Source organism: Danio rerio, chromosome 16, assembly GCF_052040795.2.
Source record: "Danio rerio strain M-AB ecotype USA chromosome 16, GRCz13ab, whole genome shotgun sequence".
Taxonomy (NCBI): Eukaryota; Metazoa; Chordata; class Actinopteri; order Cypriniformes; family Danionidae; genus Danio; species Danio rerio.
In genome coordinates this window covers 13660229-13680269 of record NC_141036.1, presented here as the reverse complement: position 1 = coordinate 13680269, position 20041 = coordinate 13660229, and the positions used below count along the sequence as shown (strand labels likewise).

General features: G+C 36.1%; 1 protein-coding gene across 6 annotated transcripts in view; it reads left to right on the top strand.

The window, feature by feature from the left end:
• grin2db (glutamate receptor, ionotropic, N-methyl D-aspartate 2D, b) overlaps positions 1 to 20041 on the top strand; it is a 295775-nt gene that overhangs the window by 119080 nt on the left and 156654 nt on the right. The window contains exon 2 of one of the 6 annotated variants that reach the window (XM_087286720.1): positions 18374 to 18514. The exons of the other annotated variants lie outside the window; for them this stretch is intronic. Coding sequence (XP_087142846.1) covers positions 18482 to 18514 — 33 coding nt within the window. The 5' untranslated portion in view covers positions 18374 to 18481. The remainder of the gene's footprint in view (positions 1 to 18373; positions 18515 to 20041) is intronic. 6 annotated transcript variants of the gene reach the window in all.

The window sequence follows — 20041 nt, the reverse complement described above, 5'->3', positions numbered from 1 at the left end:
GCTGTAGCTGCTCATTTAACTATTAAGTAATATTAATCAGCTGCATGGATTTACTATATGGGTAGGGTTAGGATGAGGGTTAGGTGTGGAATTAATTGCATGTAATTATGCATAGTGACATAAGTACACATGAAGTAAAGTGTTACCAATATTTTAATATTAACCAGCTAGGCCTTAGTGGCCATATGCAGTTGAAGACAGAATTATTAGCCCCTTTTTAAATTTTTTTTTCTTTTTTTTTTAGTATTTCCCAAAGGATGTTCAACAGAGAAAGGAAGTTTTCACAGTATGTCTGATAATAGTTTTCCTTCTGGAGAAAGTCAATTTTTTATTTATTTATTTATTTATTGGCTAGAATAAAAGCAGTTTTTAATTTACACAATAAGGACAAAGTTTTTAGCCCCTTTAAGCTGTATATTTTCGATAGTCTACAGAACAAACCCTCATTATACAATAACTTGCCCTAACCTGCCCAGTTAACCTAATTAACCGAGTTAAGCTTTAAAATGTCTCTTTAAGCTGTATAGAAGTGTTCAAATATTATTTACTATCATCATGGCAAAGATAAAATAAATCAGTTATTAGAAATAAGTTATTAAAAAACTATTATGTTTAGAATTATATACATATACTTATGTGTTCTCTTTGTTAAATAAAAATTGGGGGAAAAATAAACAGGGGGCGAATAATTCTGACTTCAACTGTACGTGGACAGCACATTTTAGCACTTAAGTGTATGAAATGTCCCAAACACTATTTTTAACTGTCCAAAATGGGCAAAAAAAAAAGAAAAGTTTTTACTCTCCGATAGTCAAAATATGTTCAAAAAGTTATATGTTTTATATGCATTAAAAACAGTCAGGAAAAAGTATTTTATGTAAATTCGGACCACAAGTCCACATATATAGGCATAATTTTTCTCTAAAGTATATCATATTAAAAGATGATACTTAGGTTTTATTCTAATTAGGTTCCAATAAGCCCAAATAGCAACGATGAATAAAAAAATGCATGTAAAACAAAAACACCTTGAACTTTAAGAGGTTAAAGTAAAACTTCACTGCAAAATTCAAACTTCGATCACACTTTATTTTAATGTACAATTTACAATTAATGCAATTGACAAGACTTTTAGCTCAACAAATTACTAATTAGCAACATATTAATAGTAAGGAAGTAGTTGGGTTTAGGTATTGGGTAGGATTAAGATTGTAAAATAAGATCATACTTCATAAGTGCTATTAAACAATCTTTGTAATAGGCAGATAATAAGCCAGTAGTAAAGGGTGTGAGTTGTTACTTTAGTGTTACTCAAACTTATTCATTTATTTATCTTAGTGGTGTTTAAATTCTGTATGTTCTTCTTTAAACCAAAACAGGGGAGATGAATGTTCTGCTTGAGATAAATTTTCTGCTTGTGCTCATCTATATAAATGAAATAAATAACAGCCAGCAGAAAACTTAAGGTAAGACACAAATATGACTGAATAGTATAGTGCTTTGGTGAAAACACATTTATAATGTATCATTCGACAAAAAAAAAAACAAAAAAAAAAAACCTGACCTTTACCATTGGTCTGCGCATGACTTCAGGTTCATGAGACTCCATTAGTGGCACTGTTCACTCAGACTCGCAGGATTAATCTAAACTTGACAGAAAACAGTAAAAAAGTAAAGAAAAAAGTATCTTTAGTTGCTCTGCTTTCAGGACCAGAACTCTGGTTGTCAGATGAAAGTCACAGGACTCCAGACTGTGACTAAATGGTCGCGCTGAACAGGATATTTTTCCCCCCAGCTAGTTTGACTAGAGTTTGTTAGAGGTTATGCTGGTGCGGCAGACAATTTACAGTACATTCTTTTCCATATGACATATTAAATGGCAAATGCAGCAAGAGTGGAACAAAACAGTGCTGCTCTTTTGAACCATGAGCTCTGTGGACAATTACGTTTTTTGTTTTTTTTTAATAGAAAAGCATTTACAACTATGACTAGTCATGATCATACAATTTGTGTCACATGGTCCAAAACTATAGGGCTATTCTGTGCAGCTTTTATTCACGTTTGCCATTTAATTCTTCCAATATTAGCCACTAAACAGTTCTGTGAAATCAGGTGAGTAGTAAGTAAGATAGCAAATACAGATGTCTCAGGCTGTTTTCACATCTGCCATATTTATTTTGGTTGCATTGCACTAGAGTACATTTTCCCTCTTGGTGCTGTTCGTTTGGGCAGGTATGAATGTAGCAATTACACTCTAGTGTGCACCAAAAGTGGATCAAAAAAGAGTACAGAGACCTCCTTGAAGAGGTGGTCTTGGTACACTTTCAAACGAACCCTGGACCGGTTTGTGGTAAGAACATGATCCGAACTAAAACAGACCCAACCACAAACAGTATTGCACCTTTTTGACTAATCCAGCTGCCGTAGACCGATGTGCTGTCCCATTTTATGGGATGTGGAGGAAAAATGTTTGTTGACAGCACTTTACCAACAATTTTAAATAGAGAAAAAGAGAGAGAGAGAGAGAGAGAGAGAGAGAGAGAGAGAGAGAGAGAGAGAGAGAAAGAGAAAGAGAGAAATTGCAATTTAATACAACATTTTAAACTACAACGTTTCATTGATTTGACCAAAAACATACTTCCAAATCACACAATATTTTCATAAAAAAAACAATACATTATTTTCAACCCAACACAACATATTTTTTTACACTCCACTTGTCTTTAAACTTGTCCAACTCTTTCATTGACAAATAAAAATAAAAATCATGCCTTACTCTTGCTCTTAAAGCCCTTTAAAAATAAATTTAACTTTTTAATTGGTCTCACACAAAATCTTGTGCCTCCTACTCTATATCCTACTGTATATCGCCATTTTTGCTTGTCTTAATATAAAGTTTAACAGACGGCCTTTTCCTTTTTCTTTCTTTGCATATTTAAAACCAAACACAGTTTTTGCAAACATCTCATTGACGGAAAGAAAAATAACCTCTAATAAATTGAACAAAGACCCCAGTCTTTCACAATGCATAAAAAATGACAAATTATCTCTCCTTTATCACAAAAAATAAAACAAAAATCATAAAAAATAGGTTAATAAAAAAGGTAAAAAAAGGTGTTTTTATTTATAGTACATAAATTTTAATTCAAATATAATAATATTATTTTATTAAATACAAGTAATAATAATTTCAAAATTGACACAATTTAGTGGTAACAACACTAAACAAATTTCCACAAAACACTGATAAAATAAAATAAAATTGTTTTCAGTTTGAAATGTGAATATTTTACTTGCTTCATTTAAGGAAAAACTTAATATTACTGAAAACAAAACAAGATTTTGATTTAAACTAGAAACAAGTTAAAACCATTTTTTCAGCATATTTTTTGTTGTTGAAACTTTAAATTTTTGGCTCATAATTTTGACAGAAAAGGTATTCACAGCGTGCAAATTACAGGGGCTGGGGTATTAGGGGGTCTGAAAATGGGTAAAAATAGGTGTTTTTTTTTATCTACAAAAATCCAAAGTCAAATATAATGATATTCTGTTTTATTAAAATACATCTGTTAATTCAAATAAACACAATTCAAACTCAGATTGTTTAGGCATATTTTAAATTCTGTAGCATAAAAGAAGCAATTTTTTTTTTTTTTTTTTTTTAGAAAAGTTAGAATTATTGTTTAATCAAAATAATGTGATTTTTTTTTCTTTAACACAAGCAAAATACTGTGCCCATGGGGAAAAAGAATAGTCTTGTTTTTTTAGTTTGAAAATTAAATATTTTATGCACCTATTAGCTGATAATTTTGCTTGTTTTAAGAAAAAACTTACTTAATGTTGATGACTTATTTCAGAAAACAAAACAACATTTTGATTTGGACTAGAAACAAGACAAAACTACTTTTTTCAGGTTATGCTTTCTTGTTTAAAATTTTACATTTTTTGCTCATAATAATGACAGAAAGATTATGCACAGAGTGCAAGTTACGGGGGCTGGGGGGTTTGAGGGGTCTGAAAATTTGTCAAAATAGGCATTTTTTATCTACAGAAATTCAAATTCAAATATAATACTATTCAGTTTTATTAAATACAATTATTAATAATTAAATTAACATTATGTAAATTCTGCTTCGGTTTCCCCCAAAGACATGCGGAATAGGAAAATTGGGTAAGTTAAATTGTTTGTAGCGTATGTGTGTATGGGAGTGTTTGTCTGTTTCCCAATGATGGGTGGCAGCTGGAAGGGCATCCACTGCGTAAAACATATGCTGGAAAGTTGGAGGTTCATTCTGCTGTGGCGACCTGTGATCAATAAAGGGACTAAGCCAAAAAGAAAATAAATGAATAAATAACAATTCAAATTCATATTGTTTTGGCATATTTCGGCATAAGAGAAGCATTTTTTAGAAACGGTAAGAATATATATTTAAATATAAATAAATTTATATATATTTTTCCTAACAAAAGCAAAATAATGTGCCTGTGGGGAAAATAAAATAACCTTGTTCCTTGTTTGAATATTTTACTCAGCCTATTGGCAGATAATTTTGCTTGTGTTATGGAAAAACTTATTTAATATTGATGACTAAATCCAGAAAACAAAACAAAATTTTGACTTAAGTTTTACATTCTAATTTTGAGAGGAGCACGTGATATGATTGACCGTGGCTGGTCTCTCATCTGTAATCACCAATAATCCAATCAGATTAAATCAAGCCCACTATAAGTAAACCGATTTCACCCTACTACCTACTACTACTAGCTTAATTTTGAAAGAATGCCCCCTTCCACACCATCTCCTCCTTTTCCTCCCTTTACCAGGGGGAGCTCTCAAGACCTACCTGATCTAGGACCCCCTTATATGTTTATTGACCAGACAGAAGACTTGGGCTCAGTCATCTCCAAGCTTAGGGTTCTTTCCTAGGACAGCATGCCAAACCGGCCATGTGTTTGATTACATTAAATAACTGGTGTCACTTTAAAAATGCACACATCTAACAATATAATGGCATTCGACTGCTTTCCTAACTTTTTTATGCTCATTTAAGACAAAATTATTTGTGTTTGAAAAAAAAAACACCAAGTTCGACATCTTTAGAAATTATTATTATTAATTATGTGTATATGTCTGTTTAAACACGCACCCAAAAGCCAGACTTTCGCTCCGCTTGAAATCGCGAGTACGGAATCCGTTTGGAAAACAGTCTATTCATCACTATGGAGCGCGTCAGCTGACTGTCATGCACCATTATATGACTGTTTTAAGGATTGCATAGGAGTGGTGACGGCACCTGTAATTAAAAGGACGGAGAATCGCACCGTTTTTATATTTATTTCATAGTCTTTTCGTGCCTAAACAAAGCAAAAGGACAGAACAGACCCACTCACATTTAAGTGTAAGGGGCGACCCCTGGTGGTTCGACGGTATGGGTTGCGTAGGGAGGCTCGGCTCTTTAATGTTTCTTGTCACCCTTTAGAGAAACACTGAAAATACGGGAGAAATAAGGGAAAATACTTTTACGGGATGAGAGCAGGATAGAACTGTAAAATACGGGAGTCCCCCTCAGGAAAAACGGGAGGGTTTACAGGTATGCATTAGCGTCAAGCATATCTATGTGTGAACTCTTCTAGCATTTTAAAATATTTGGACAAGAAATGAGACAAAACTATTTTAGCAATGTATGCTTTTTAATCAAAAATTAAATTCAAAGCATGATTATAATCTGACTGCAGCAAATTTGAGTATTTTTTTTTTCAAAGAGCCCAAATTATACATGAAATAGGGTCATATCTTGGTTGTAAGGGTCTCCAACAACAGTCTAATATGCATGCAAGGTCAAAAAACACTTTCATGGTCTTATAATCTGCATTTATTTTTACCTAATTATTCCAGCGACTCCCGTATGAATTGTCCAGTGATTCATTTGTTCCCAAACCCCTCCTTAGCGCGAAGCTAATCTGCGCTGATTGGACCGATGACAGTCTGTTGCGATTGGTCGACTGCCTTCAGTCAGAGAGTGAAATGCCAAACAGCTAATCAGCAATATAAAAGTAATCACAGTTCATACACGCTCGATAGTGTTGGCGTGGATTTTAGCTGCTAGTGGGTCAATGTAAATACAGACGATGGACTTGAAAATACCGACGACTAACAATTTTATTGAGCAAAAAACTCCAAAAACTGATGAGGAGATCTCATAGCTTCTCACTCTGCTCTTTTCACAGACACACACACAAACACACATATTGCCCTCGTCCTTGCGCGCTCACACACACACACCTCCGGACGACAGCGCACGCACACACACACACACACGCACACACACACTACCCTCGTCCACGGAGCTCCATAAACAAAGCAGCACACGTCGCGTTTTTTACGCGATATGAGAATATAGCCAGTTAATCTGATACAGTACACGCGGTTACAAGTAACAAATCACAACTAAATACATTTGCAAGCTAGAGTAAACGAGGCAACAACTTTAATCGCACGTACTTACACTTGAGAAATGGAGGAAGAAACCCATCCTGGCATGTCCATCAGTAAGTTACTCTTTACTGATCCTTCCTTTAACAAACGCCGATGAAGTATTCTTTGTAGCATGTAGTTTGCAGAAGTTTCCAGTAGTTTCCAACTGCTTGGTTATAATGCTGAGGTTTCATCTTTGGGTAGAGACTCGATAATATCCATCTGCAGTGTGACTTCAATCGACCGGCATGTTTGTGTGCGTGTGTTTGTGGGTGTGTGTGTGTGTGTGTCTGGGTTTCTGCGTCAGAGGGCGGGGCTGCAGGTTTCAAATCTCCCGGGTTTGCGCGTGCACATGAATAACTTGGTTTCGTTAGTACGTCATGGCGAAACACCTAATGACTCTGTATCAAGGCGACTCGTTTGAAGCACTATGAGTCAACTCTTTTATAGATGAATCAACCGTTTTAAACACTGTACTCTTACAGATTTAAGCCTTAGCTGGATACTTCACTTCACTTAGAGCTGTGTTACACACTACATGGAGGGGAATTTTCAAAAACCCATAATATGGGCTCTTTAAAGTTGCTCCAAAGTATCTTTTTTTTTTTCCCTCAGTAAAGGCACTGTTGGTGTGTGTGTTTGTGTGTGTGTGTTGATAGTTATTATGCTGCTGTTGTCAGTGAAGCGGTGTTTGTCTGAGAGGTGTGAGGACGGCTGTGCTGTAATAGTGCTGTGTTTCTCCTCTACCCCTCGTCCTTTTCTTCTTCTTCTTCATCTCCACTCATCAGCACCTCCCACTCATCCTGTGCCGCTCCATCCATTCACTGAGCAGATACCAGCACCACATTCACGCACAACTGGAGCTGCTTCTCACTTTTGGATGCTCATCAGATGCTCCATTAGGTTTTTTGAAAGACTTCATTCTCGATTTGCCAAAAAATGGTAAAAACAGTATGCCTGCTTTGGCTGGGAAGCATACAGCGAAATTTGACAATCGTTCCTTTATCAGAGAAAGAGATCAAGAAGTGGCGATTCCATAACTGGGTCAATGACAATGTAAGATGATGCAGAAAAAAATGTAGTTTGTAAGTACAGTATATGATTTAGTTTTATGTTGTATGTAATAACGCAATCATACGCAGTGTTGGTTTTCTGTGGTTGTGAAAGATGTTCAGACCATTTAAAAAAAAAAAAAAAAAGAAATAAAAATGATTAATATACATCACCCTCCGCTAGTATTGAGACCATTGGTGAATAAGAGCAAAGAAGGCTGTGAAACTTTTCATTTTTCGCTCATAATTTTATGTATTGCTTTCACTTTTGTATTCAACATGAAACACATATTTGGTAGGAATGACATCCCGCCCTACTCATAATTCTTTCTTCATATTACACACATTACTTCGTATTGCCTGGTTTGTTAGTTCATCGGGTTGTTTTGCTTTCTCACTACAATTGATCTGCTCCAGAGTTTGTTTCAATTGAGCCGAGACCACCTCAATCTGGCGATCTCAGACCAATTGATTTGGCGTGGATCTGACAGCGATTGTGGGATTCACATATGACAAATGAACCATGCTAACTGTGCAAAGGAGACAAGTTCCAAAACAAACGTCAAGTTGTGAAGGCATCCCGAGACTGTATTTGCACGCAACTGACAAACATTCACAGCTAAATTAAACTTTAGTAACAAGGCAGAACTGGCCTGATCGAACCATCCCGTCTACTTTCCCGAGCGTCACGCATGCTGGCCCCGGGCCATCAGGCAGACCTTATTGTCAAGCCCTGGGGGAGTTATCGCTCTGCATTATGACATTATATTTCGTATGGACAAAATAAAAGTCTAAGTTTTCATTTGAAAGTATGCTATATCGTTTATTTTGTAATGTTGCTGAATGATTATCAGGATATGAGGTGACATACGTATACTTGAAGTCAGAATTATCAGCCCTCTTGAATTATTAGTTTCCCCTGAATATTTTCCCCCAATTTCTGTTTAAAAGAAGGAACATCACAACACAATAGATTTAATAACTAATTTCTAATAACTGATTTATTTTTTCTTAGCTATGATGACAGTACATAATATTTTACTAGTTATTTTTCAAGATACTAGTATTTAGTTTAAAGTGCAAATTACTTAACTAGGTTAATTAGGGTAGGGTAAGGGTAATAAGACATGTCATTGTATAACTGGTTTGTTCTGTAGAAAAATATTGCTTTAAGTAGATAATAACATTGACTATAAATTGTTTATATATATATATATATATATATATATATATATATATATATATATATATATATATATATATATATATATATATATATATATATATATATTTATTTATATTTATATTTATATATATAATTTATTTATTTATTTATTTATTTATTTATTATTATTATTATTTTTTTTTGCCAGAAGAAAAAAATATATATTAGAGAAAAAACTGAAATATTCCTTGCTCTGTTATACATTATTTGGTAAATATTTGAAAATATAATAAAATTCACTGGAGGGGTAGTAATTTTGAGTCATATCATGTGACTGTATGTGTCATATATGTGATATAAGATATAAGTATAGAGGCTTTTTTTATTGACACTCCCAAATTATTTGTGGGGTTGTTGGTGTTGTCAGATTAGTTTTGGAGAGTTTCTGATCTTAAAATTCATCTAACTTCTGCAGTTCTCCAGCTGTGATGCTTGGAAATGTTTTGGCCACATGAACCGTCCTCCTGACACTGGATTGGGATATGTTTGGACATGTCATTTTGGACCTAGCTATTTATTGAGCACTTTTAGGTGCCAAAAGTACCTGTGACATCTCATCTGAGTACAAAAAATAAAATTAAAAATAGTTCTTTTGTCAAATATATCTGTTTCGCTATGTCTCACACATTTTTCAGGACCAAATTTAGTTGATAAATGCAGGCCTATTGATTAATTGCAGCATGAAAAATGGATAACTTTTTTTTTTTGTAATGTAATAGTTGAGGCAAGTGAAATGTATTTTATTTGCTAAGTTTATACAGCAATATTTATGTTGTTTTGATGGTGTTTTGTTAGAAATAGTTTCATTTATTTAGATTATTAATAAGAAGTCATAAGCTATAAATTCAGAGGAGTTTAATTAAACTTTGTTTATTCGAATGGGGATAACACTGGTAATGCTCAGTTTAATATTGTATAGAGTTTCTAAAGTGCAAACAGTCATATATTTGTTCATTCATATATATATTGTTTAAACAAAAATAAAAGTTATGACTGTTTTTGACTGTTATTCCAAATGAAGCATAAATGTGTAAAAATAAATGGATTTTGATCAGATTATAAAAAATAATGTAAATGCATTCATTATTGTACTTTTATTTAAAAGTTATTTGTTTATTTTTCCATTTGTTTGTATAAATATAAATAATTTATTGCTAGTTTTTGGTGAGTCACACCACATGACATTTTACAGCTAGAATGGACAATGGAACTAAAATGCCTGGTTTTAGAGCACAATAATTCATTAGTATGGTGTAGGGCCTCCATTTGCAGTCAGTGCAGCATCAATTCATCTTGGGAATGACAGATACAAGTCCTGCACAGTGACCAGAGGGATTTTGAGCCATTCTTCATGCAGAATAGTGGCAAGGTCACTATAAGTGATTCTGGTGAAGAAGAAATGTTTCCTAGCTCGCTCCTTCAAAAACACCCTAAAGTGGCTTAATAATATTTAGATCCGGTGACGTTTGACCAGAGTAGAAATGGTCATGCCCAACTGAGCCTGGTTTCTCTCGAGTTTTTTTAATTCTTCACTTTCGCCAATTGGTGAAGTTTTTTTATTGCCGCTGTCACCACTGGCTTGCATGGTTCAGGATATGTAGAGCTGCACATCGATGGATTACTCTTCAGTGTTTGGACTCTCAGTAGTGATTATTAAATCACATTGAACTGAGCTAAACTAAACTGAACTTAAACTTTGAAAACTGAACTCATACTATTTCAATTTACTATGATCTTCTATGTGAAGCTGTTTTGACACAATCTACATTGTAAAAGCGCTATACAAATAAAGGTGAATTGCATTGAATTGAGCTGTGCAGGCTTTGGAAGATGTTCAAATTCACTTTTGATGTGCGTCAAATCCCTCTGTCACCAGTTTCATTGTATGTATTAGAGCATTATCATCTTGATACACTGCACCACCTTCAGGAAACAATGTTTGAACCGTTGGGTGCACATGGTCCTCCAGAATGGTTCGGAAGCCCTAGGCAGTGTTGCTCCCTTGTTGCACAAGTATTGGGCCAGGGAAATGCAATGATAATGCAGCCCAAACAATCACTTATCCACCCCCATGCTTCATTCTGGGCATAAAACAGCCTGGGTGGAATGCTTCTTTGGGGCTTCTCCACACCGTAACTCTCTATAGGTGTGGAAGAGACACCGAATTCATCAGAGAATGATACATTTACATTATGAAGATTTTCGCTGCTGCCTCCAATGAAACATTTGGCATTGGCACAAGTGACCAAAGGTTTGGCTTTAGCAGCCCGGCCATGTTTATTGACCCTGTGGATATCCCGTCAAATAGTTTTTGGGAAACAGCAGAGTTGAGGTGCAGATAATTCTGCAGTGAATTGGGCAGCTGTGGTTTTATGTTTTTTAGATACAAACTAGGTTAACACTTCAACATCCCCTTCACACTTTTGCATCCACAGTTACTCCTGTTGAAGTAATCCTTCTTGACTTGGTGGTTTGCTGACATTATGGATATTGTGGCTCTTGATACATCACAAAGACTCGCTTTCTTGGTCACAGATGTGCCAGCAAGATGCGCACCAACAGTTTGTCCTCTTTTGAACTCCTCAACGTTGTATTGCAATATTTTAAGCAAAACTGTGCTTTTACTCTGCTGATTAAACCTTCACGCTCTGCTCTTACTGGTTGAATGTGCAATCAATGAAGATTGGTCATCAGGCTTGTCAAATTTCAGCATCCAACACTAAGTTGGCCAGTGTTACAGTTTTATTGTCCAACCACTGTAAGTCAAATTATTAAAAATTTTAAGATTCTTATTGACCTTCTCACAATGTCTTGAGGGGCTTTAGGGGTTTATCATGTCCTGATTATTTTATTTTTTAAATTAAATTTATTTCTTGATTTACAAAAAAATAAAAATAAATGAAATAATTTTGCATGTTAATGGTGCCACTGAATGGATGGAACTTGACAGGCGGATTGGTGCAGTGGCATCAGTAATGCGTTCGATGTATCGGTCAATTTTCGATTTTCTGTCAATTTTCGATTTTCGAATTTACCGGTCAATCTACGTTCCTACTCTCACCTATGGTCATGAGCTTTGGGTCATGACTGAAAGAACGATCTCAGATATAAGCGGACAAACTGAGTTTCCTTGGCAGGGTGGCAGTGCGCTCACTTATGGATAAGGTGATGAGCTCTGTCACTCGGGAGGAGCTCGGAGTAGAGCCGCTGCTTCTCCACATCGAGAGAAGTCAGCTGAGGTGGCTCGAGCATCTGTTGCGGATGCCTCCTGGACGCCTACCTCGGGAGGTGTTCCAGGCATGTCCCACTGGGAGGAGGCCTCTGGTAACACCCAGGACACACTGGAGGGACTATGTCTCTCGGCTGGAGGAGGGAGGAGCTGGAGGAAGTGTTTGGGAAAAGAAAAGTCTGGGGTTCTCTCCTAAGACTGCTGCCTCCGCAACCCTTCCCCGAAAAAATATTTGACAATATTTGACAAAATATTAAACTTTTTACTATTTAAATGTTAGCTGTTTTATTCTTTCAGTGACTTTTTTTCATTTTGGCATTGGGCTTTTTGTTTGTCCTGTGTCAGATTATATGTGCCTGGCCTATCTAGCAATTTCTGCTAACAAAAACATATTTATTGCTTTCAGACTTTCAAAAATAAAATTTTTAATTCGTTGAAAAACCTCCTACTTGCACAATGAAAAGAGATGTATGCACATTTGCAGGCAGTGTAGTCACTAATTATAGGCTATATTACAAAAAGGATTGGGGTAATGACTTCATACTCATAACAACAGACATTCAAAGCTTAATTCTAAAATCACAGTAGAAGCTTTCAATGTAAATATGTCATGAGAAAAATCGCATTATAGTTTTATATGAACAGTCAGAAAGGTCATTCTAGTAGTTATAGAATTCTGGTAGTTCCCGTGTTTTATCCAGGCATTAAAAACATGCTCAACCGGTGAAACAAATGCATTCAAGTAAATAGCATTTTAATGTAAATACTATTTGAGTCACTTTAGAAATCCAGACAAAAAAAAAAACAAAAAAACCCCATCAGATTGCTGACCCAACTGTTGTGTTATCATTGCATCTAAATCAGTGTGTTTTTGCTGGATAATGGTCTTTTCGCAGTGCAGCGCTGAGTGAACAGGCCACTCTCCCTGATGGATTGCATCTCCTGGCTTGCTTATTTCCCCCGCTCTCAGGAAGTCGGGTCTCCTTCTCCAGGGCAATTTCCACTTTAAATCTCAATCATATTCAAATGGTAGAGTGGCACAACAAAGGGCAACTGAGTTTATTTTTTATTTTTATTATTAAACCTCCAACCAAGCTGATGAGGTTTTCCGTTTTTTTTTTTTTTAAATGAAACTGTGCGATTAATCTTGGCAACCAATGAATAGCTAATGCTCATGGTGGGCAGTCAATTATCTGTGGATAGAGGCAGGAGGAGGCCATTCCTGGTCATTTATAATTAAATTTTAGTTAAGAGTGCGGTTGAGAGCTTCGTATCTTTTTTTTTTTTTTGTAGGAGCCTTTGATTCAACAGCTGAAGCTTGACTTACACGCATCATTTACCGCCCTTGTTCAGCGCTAACAATCTTTTAAAGCTGCTATAAATTAGCTTCTCTAGTTTAATCCACCTGTTCAAGGAAAAAGGATATGCTGGTTAAAGAAATCCATATCCAGCCTTGAGCCGCTTGGATATTTTTTAAAAGGCGTTATCCGGAAGCTGGGATCTTTTGAGAACTGCTGGTGTTATGGAGGGTGAAAGCAGATCTTAGGGCAGACGTTGTCCGGGGGCTCATAGATTTTGGATGGTTTATGATCCAAGTTGACTCACGGCTTTCCCCCCCGGTGTATCCATAGAACGGCTCTAATCCTTAAAACACTCCATTGTGCTTGACAGAAAGGCAGGATGCGAGATCTCAGTGGGGTCTGGAAGCTTAAGGGATGTGCTGGATGAGCCAACCTCAGGCACGGCATCATGTAGAGCCCGCCACAGAGGTTCGTGCCGCTGAACTCCTACTCGAGGGTCCTCGGAGCCAGCTGCCGGCTACCATAGTACTTTCCAGGAGCCCATTCATCAATGCAGAGCCTCTGAATAGCAGCCAAATATTCAGCCTGGGCTGAAAGAAATATAAATAATGTGCTTCTGCATACAGTTCTGCATACAAACTCTAAGATCAAGCCTATATATTAGGAATGGACGATATGGGAAAAGGTTTTTATAAGAAAATCACAAAACATTTAAAGTTGCATTTAAAATAATGAACTTGCACTCTCAGGAATAAAGGTACAGGTATCACTGGGGCAGTTCCTTTTCAAAAGAGTCCACAGTGGTACCTCAAAGGTGCATATTAGTGCCCAAATGTAACTAAAAAAGTACCTCTGAGGTACAATTATGGACTCTTCAGTTACAAATATGTACCTTTTGAAAATGTAGTGACAGCTCATGTACCTTTATTTCTGGTAGTGTAGGGTGCTTTTACATCTGTAGATCGATAGTTTTGTTCCGAAACAGGGATTAAAATTGTTACAATGTTTATTTTTGTTCTTAATGTGGTTCACTTTCACAATGCAATGTTTATAAACTGTCCAAAATAGCTATGTGCTCGTAAACTCTCCTCACATTTGTCAGAGTTCCACGGTTTCTTTGTCCTGCTCATCTGTCATGCATCCCTTTTTTATTTGTTATGATGAGCAATAATACATTATAAGCAAAAAGCTGCGCTTTAATTTTGAATGGTGACACCCACAGACATTGTCACCAAATATTTTATTGTCATCAAATGGCTTATACGTTTACATGATTTAATTTTAAAAGCTGTGTGATGACTTGGTTTTGGGGATGAAACGCTGAATGTTGTGATTATACATTTGATGATACATTTTCAGAAAGCTGCTTTACTTTGTACTGTAACCAATAGTTAAGAGAAAGAGATGATCAGCTTTACAAACTGAGGCTTTGCAGGGATTTGTCATGTACATTAAGGAGTGCCAAAACCACATTTATTGTTTACATAATTTAAAAGCAGACATTTTGTCAGCATATTGTCATTTTCCCTAGTGCCCTTTGCTCTACAGCGGATTGTTGTCTATGTTAGAAAAAATGGATGTGTGAATAGTGTCTCCTGCTTGAGATTTAATGCAGTTGGCAGCTCTACATATGATTTTTTTTTTTTTATAAGTTTTTTAATAGCACACTTACCAACACTTAACTGGTTTGGCTTTATTTACACTCTGAAGTGACACATTTTCCACTGTATTGTAGTGGAAAGGGCCACTATTGCATTCCACTGGTAAAACTGTTTTTTTTATTGTTATTTAAGGGATTGTTCATCCAATACTGAAAATTTTGTCTGCCACCTGTTTAAGTTTTCATTTTCTGTTGAACACAAAATTATTAATTACAGGTTTCTAACGTTTTTCAAAATATTTTCTTTTTTTTATGTTTCTATTCTTTTTTTTATAAAGGTATGGAACCATTTAAGTCAGAGTAAATTGTCCTTTTTGGGTGAACTATCCCTTTTTTAATATGAGACTATATAAGACTATTCAACAACAGATTGTATCTGTTCACAATTATTATTCTTATTCTTCTTCTTCTTATTATTATTATTTTCCCTCACAAATGTATAAAATTAATATTTTTTTTTAGAAATGTTGTTGCAGGCTAGGGCTGCATGATTAATTAAAAAAAGATCTTGATTTGACCCTACATGCAATCTCAATTCAGCTTTTCTGCGATTCAGCCAATTATATTTTCAAGGTCATGAGAGAAGCATAAAGGCAGTTGCACAAGTCTTTACATTGTTTTATATAGGGATGTGCTGATCAGTTTTTTTTTTTTTTTTTTTTTTTGCCCTCGAGTGCGATTCATTTGATTTTGAGTATTTACCAATACGAAAAACCAATCTGATACTTTTATAATACATAAAAAAGAATAAAGGAGATGGAAGAAACAGATCCAGGATGCTCCTTATTCTTTATTTAATTCACCTTATTTTAACATTCAGCAACTCTTATAACAAACACCTCTGTGCGGTCGCTTGAACAATCAAGTAATAAATAACATTAATTTTTCACTTTTGGACTGTAGTGCAACAGTAAATATAAAAAAATAAAAATTAATATAAAAACAAATAGCACCTCAGCTTAAAGCAATCCCAAGTTTACATATCTCACAGTTTTCTATGGCATTGTTGTCATCATCAACATTATAATACCTCCAGACCACAGACATACTCGCAATTTCTGCTTCAAGCTGCTTCCATGTTTCTGCCAGTATTTAACCTATAGCGTCTCTGCATGTCATGCCACACGTGTTGCTGTTTCTGTGTGAAGTCAAGAAAGAGGTCTGTGCCATCTCATAACTAATAGATATTTTTAAAAAATTATGAGAATATATTCACGTCCTGATCGAGAGGTAACGTTTGATTCCGATCAAGTCTGAAACTGCATGATCGAACCTGATTTCCAATCATTTGATCAGATCTGAACATTTATATGCGTTGCTCAGCAACATGCCACAGCCATATCACCCAGCAGCCCAAGACCGGTTACTCACTGAAGCTAAGCAGGGCTGAGCCTGGTCAGTACCTGGATGGGAGACCACTAGGGAACACTAGGTTGCTGTTGGAAGTGGTGTTAGTGAGGCCAGCAGGGGGCGCACAACCTGTGGTCTGTGTGAGTCCTAATGCCCCAGTAAAAGTGAAGGGGACACTATACTGTCAGTGGGCGCCGTCTTTCGGATGAGACGTTAAACCGAGGTCCCGACTCTCTGTGGTCATTAAAAATCCCATGGCACTTCTCGTGAAAGAGCAGGGGTGTAACCCCGGTGTCCTGGCCAAAGTCCCTCTATTGGCCCTTACGATCATGGCCACCCAATCATCCCCTTCCACCGAATTGGCTCTATCTCTGTCCCTCCACTCCACCAATAGCTGGTGTGTGGTGAGCGCACTGGCGCCGTTGTCCTGTGGCAGCCGTCGCATCATCCAAGTGGATGCTGCACACTGGTGGTGGTGTGGAGAGACCCCCCCCCTCATGATTGTGAAGCGCTTTGGGTGTATGGCCCTACACAATAAATTCGCCATATAAATACACATTACATTACATTACATTACATGGACCCCCCCAAATGGTGTTAAAAGTGTCACATACTCTATTTACAGTATAAGGTATAATACACCCCAAAATGTAATTTGTCATAATGTAATGTTGTATTTGTGGTTCTTGTAAATAACGTTCAGTTTGGCAGCCATGACATGAGTTAACTCGGCAGTGAAAATTGAAACCGAAAGTGCACACATCATTTAAATGATCATATCACATTTTAGAGTTTTTATACGACAAGCATTTGATATGGTTTTTCTTTTATACAGAACACAATGTTAAAATAAATGGACCACTAATTGAGCCTAAATAATGTTGAATATAATGCAAAAGGGAAACTAATAATGACAAGTGTTTTGTTTTACTAGTTAAAATAATAGTTTAATAATGTTGTCAATGCCAGCATATGTCTCAAACATAATAATTCAACTTCAGAATTATGAATAGTTGCATTCTGATGTCATCCATTTACTGTGAATTAACAAACAGAACAAATTTAAAGTCTGTTCAAGTCCACCATTCAAAGTCTATCCAAAATTGAGCATTTCACATAGGCCTAATATTGTTGTTGTTTTACCATATGTTTGAAAAATAAACATAATATAGTATACTCATTAACCTATATTTTACATCTACAGCATTGTGAGAAAATGGCGATCTTGATTTTAGGCAAAAAAATAAAATAAACTTGTGATTCTTATTTTAGACAGAATCATGCAGACCTACTACATGCACATTTTCCTATTGAGCCTGGATTAGAAAAAAAATGTTGCCAGTTTTATTACAGTCATTGGTCACAATAGGAAGATACATTGCGTGATGTTATTCGATAGGCTGTTTTTTTTTTTTTTAAATGAGGTTAAGGGATTTCTGTGATTTCCAGAAGGGAACAGAAACGAGGTGAATTTGCACCACCGTCCTTTTGTAAATGCTGTGAATGAATTACAGGGGATCTATTTAGTTTGAATGGCTTGTGAAAATGTTCTTTCTTTATGGATTGGAAACTTGTTTTCTCAGCATGGATAAATTGGGGCGAATTAATGTCTTAGGCTTAGCTTGTTATGTTAATTGAGGCCATGGGGGTTGTTTTTTTTAGTGAATGGAAGTTATTAGGGTGTTGATTTATGAATGGGAGGATTCATAGGTGGTTCTTTGTTTTGTGAATGGGGACAGAAGAGCCCGCTGGATTGAATCGGCTCAGCATAACCGCCGAAATGTGCACGTTTGAGGCAGAAGCACGGTGTGATCGGCTGGCACGCTACTCCAGAACATAGTGTTCTTCAACCTTTAAAGCAGTTCAGGGCCTCCAAACAGAAGGAGAGTGGGAAAATGCGAGTGAGCGAGAGAGAGAAAGTGAGCAAAAATGCTGCATAGAGTGCTGTGTGGAAAGGCCAGCTCGCAGATTTCTCATTTCAGCTCTCAGGTTATCTAGAATGAATTGAGAAAAATGATTCACACTGAGAGATTTCTTTTTTTTTTTTTTCGCTGTAATGTTGTTCTTGTTTATTTGTTCAGATGTGGCTGCTGTTTCAAACATCTCTGCTTCCTGCCTTCATCAGGGAAATAAATTACGAGATAATGAGAAAGAGGCTGCCATCGAGGCCCGGCTATTTCTGACTGTGAATGTTGTGGTGGTTTTTGAGCCACGGCGTGAAGGCAAGTGGAATGGTTATTATTTAAAACCAATATCAACATACGGAAGATTTCCCGTTTTCAAGACCCTAGAAGAAATGTCAGCTGAGCTGTTCATTTCTCAGTTATTTGTATTTCATTTATATGAATTGAATTCTGTCCAAGTAAAAAAAAAAAACATTTGTTTATGTACAAATAAGTGCTGCTTTAAAAGCCTGGAAAATTGCATATTGAGTTGGTGCCACATTTTAAGAAAAAAACATACTGCACGACCATTAATTATTATTTTTTTAAATTGGTTGTTTTTAATCACGTGTTTCTGGTGACAAATTCAGATGGAGGGCGGTAGGTTAAAATATAAGGTTGGGCGATGTCGACAAATTTGGCATAGTACGATGTCTAATGTAAACCATCGTGATGGATCATGGCATGGTCATCGTAGGTGGCAGTGACTAAATTATTTATGAATAATTAATTCATAACGAAATAATTATTTGTAGTCTACTGTTTCAACTACCTGACCTGCATGGTTTTTGTTTTATCCATAACCAAATCATAAATAAATAAAGATAAGTTACACACAATTTACCACCTGTAAATCACTTTTGGCCGAATGATCTGTGTCGTTATAATGGCGTCGATAAACTTGGTTGGTAAAAAAGGTGCACAACCAACAGCATCTGAGGTTTTCACTAAAATTACTGAGCACACGTGTGAAAGCGAAAAATTGAAGCAGTGTACTGACGCTGTGACACGTTACCTGATAGATTTAAAAGATCAAAGAGTCGTTAGATATAGACAAGATTAATCAAATATCACGTTTAACAACTATAGTGAGACGCGATCCAGCGGTACATCCTTAAAAAACTGTCTGACGTGCACTGCTCTCGTGCTCTAAGTGTGAGCAAGTTTTGTGCTCTAAGCACCTGCTTACAGTTGAAGCTCAGATGCGCAAATACACTTCAGCGCATGACATTTATGTGTTTGTGTTTGTGTGTGGTCACTTGATGTGCGTTTTCAGCAGTATAGTTTGGATGTAGGGCTTTTCAGAAATGATAGATGAGACGCCAGTGTGGATCATTTTCATTCTAAAATGTCATTTTAAAACTAAGAAGTATTAGTGTAAACGGGGCCTGAGTGTGTATTTTTTGTGAGTGGGTTGCTGCTGAGAAAGTGGCAGGGTGGAGGATTGTGATGCCAGCTCAGCATCGTGATGTCAATCGGCGATAGATGATGGCTTCATCTATCAACCCAACCCTAGTAAAAAACTGAATGGGAGACATAGAGGGAAGTCTGTATATTTGCGATTTACGCCACATTTCAAAAAAGATATGAATAGAAAATAACCACTTATGTTGGGCATGATCCTCATCTCATGAAGAGGGCTGAGTTTTCTACTGAACTAAAATATATTTGGCTGCCATCAAGTCGGTAGATACTGTATAAGCTATTAAGTTACATGAAAAAAAAAATATTATAGTAAATACTCTAGTGTTTGGAAGCATACTAATTACATAAATTAAACTGTCATAGTAATTGTATTGTTGCTGT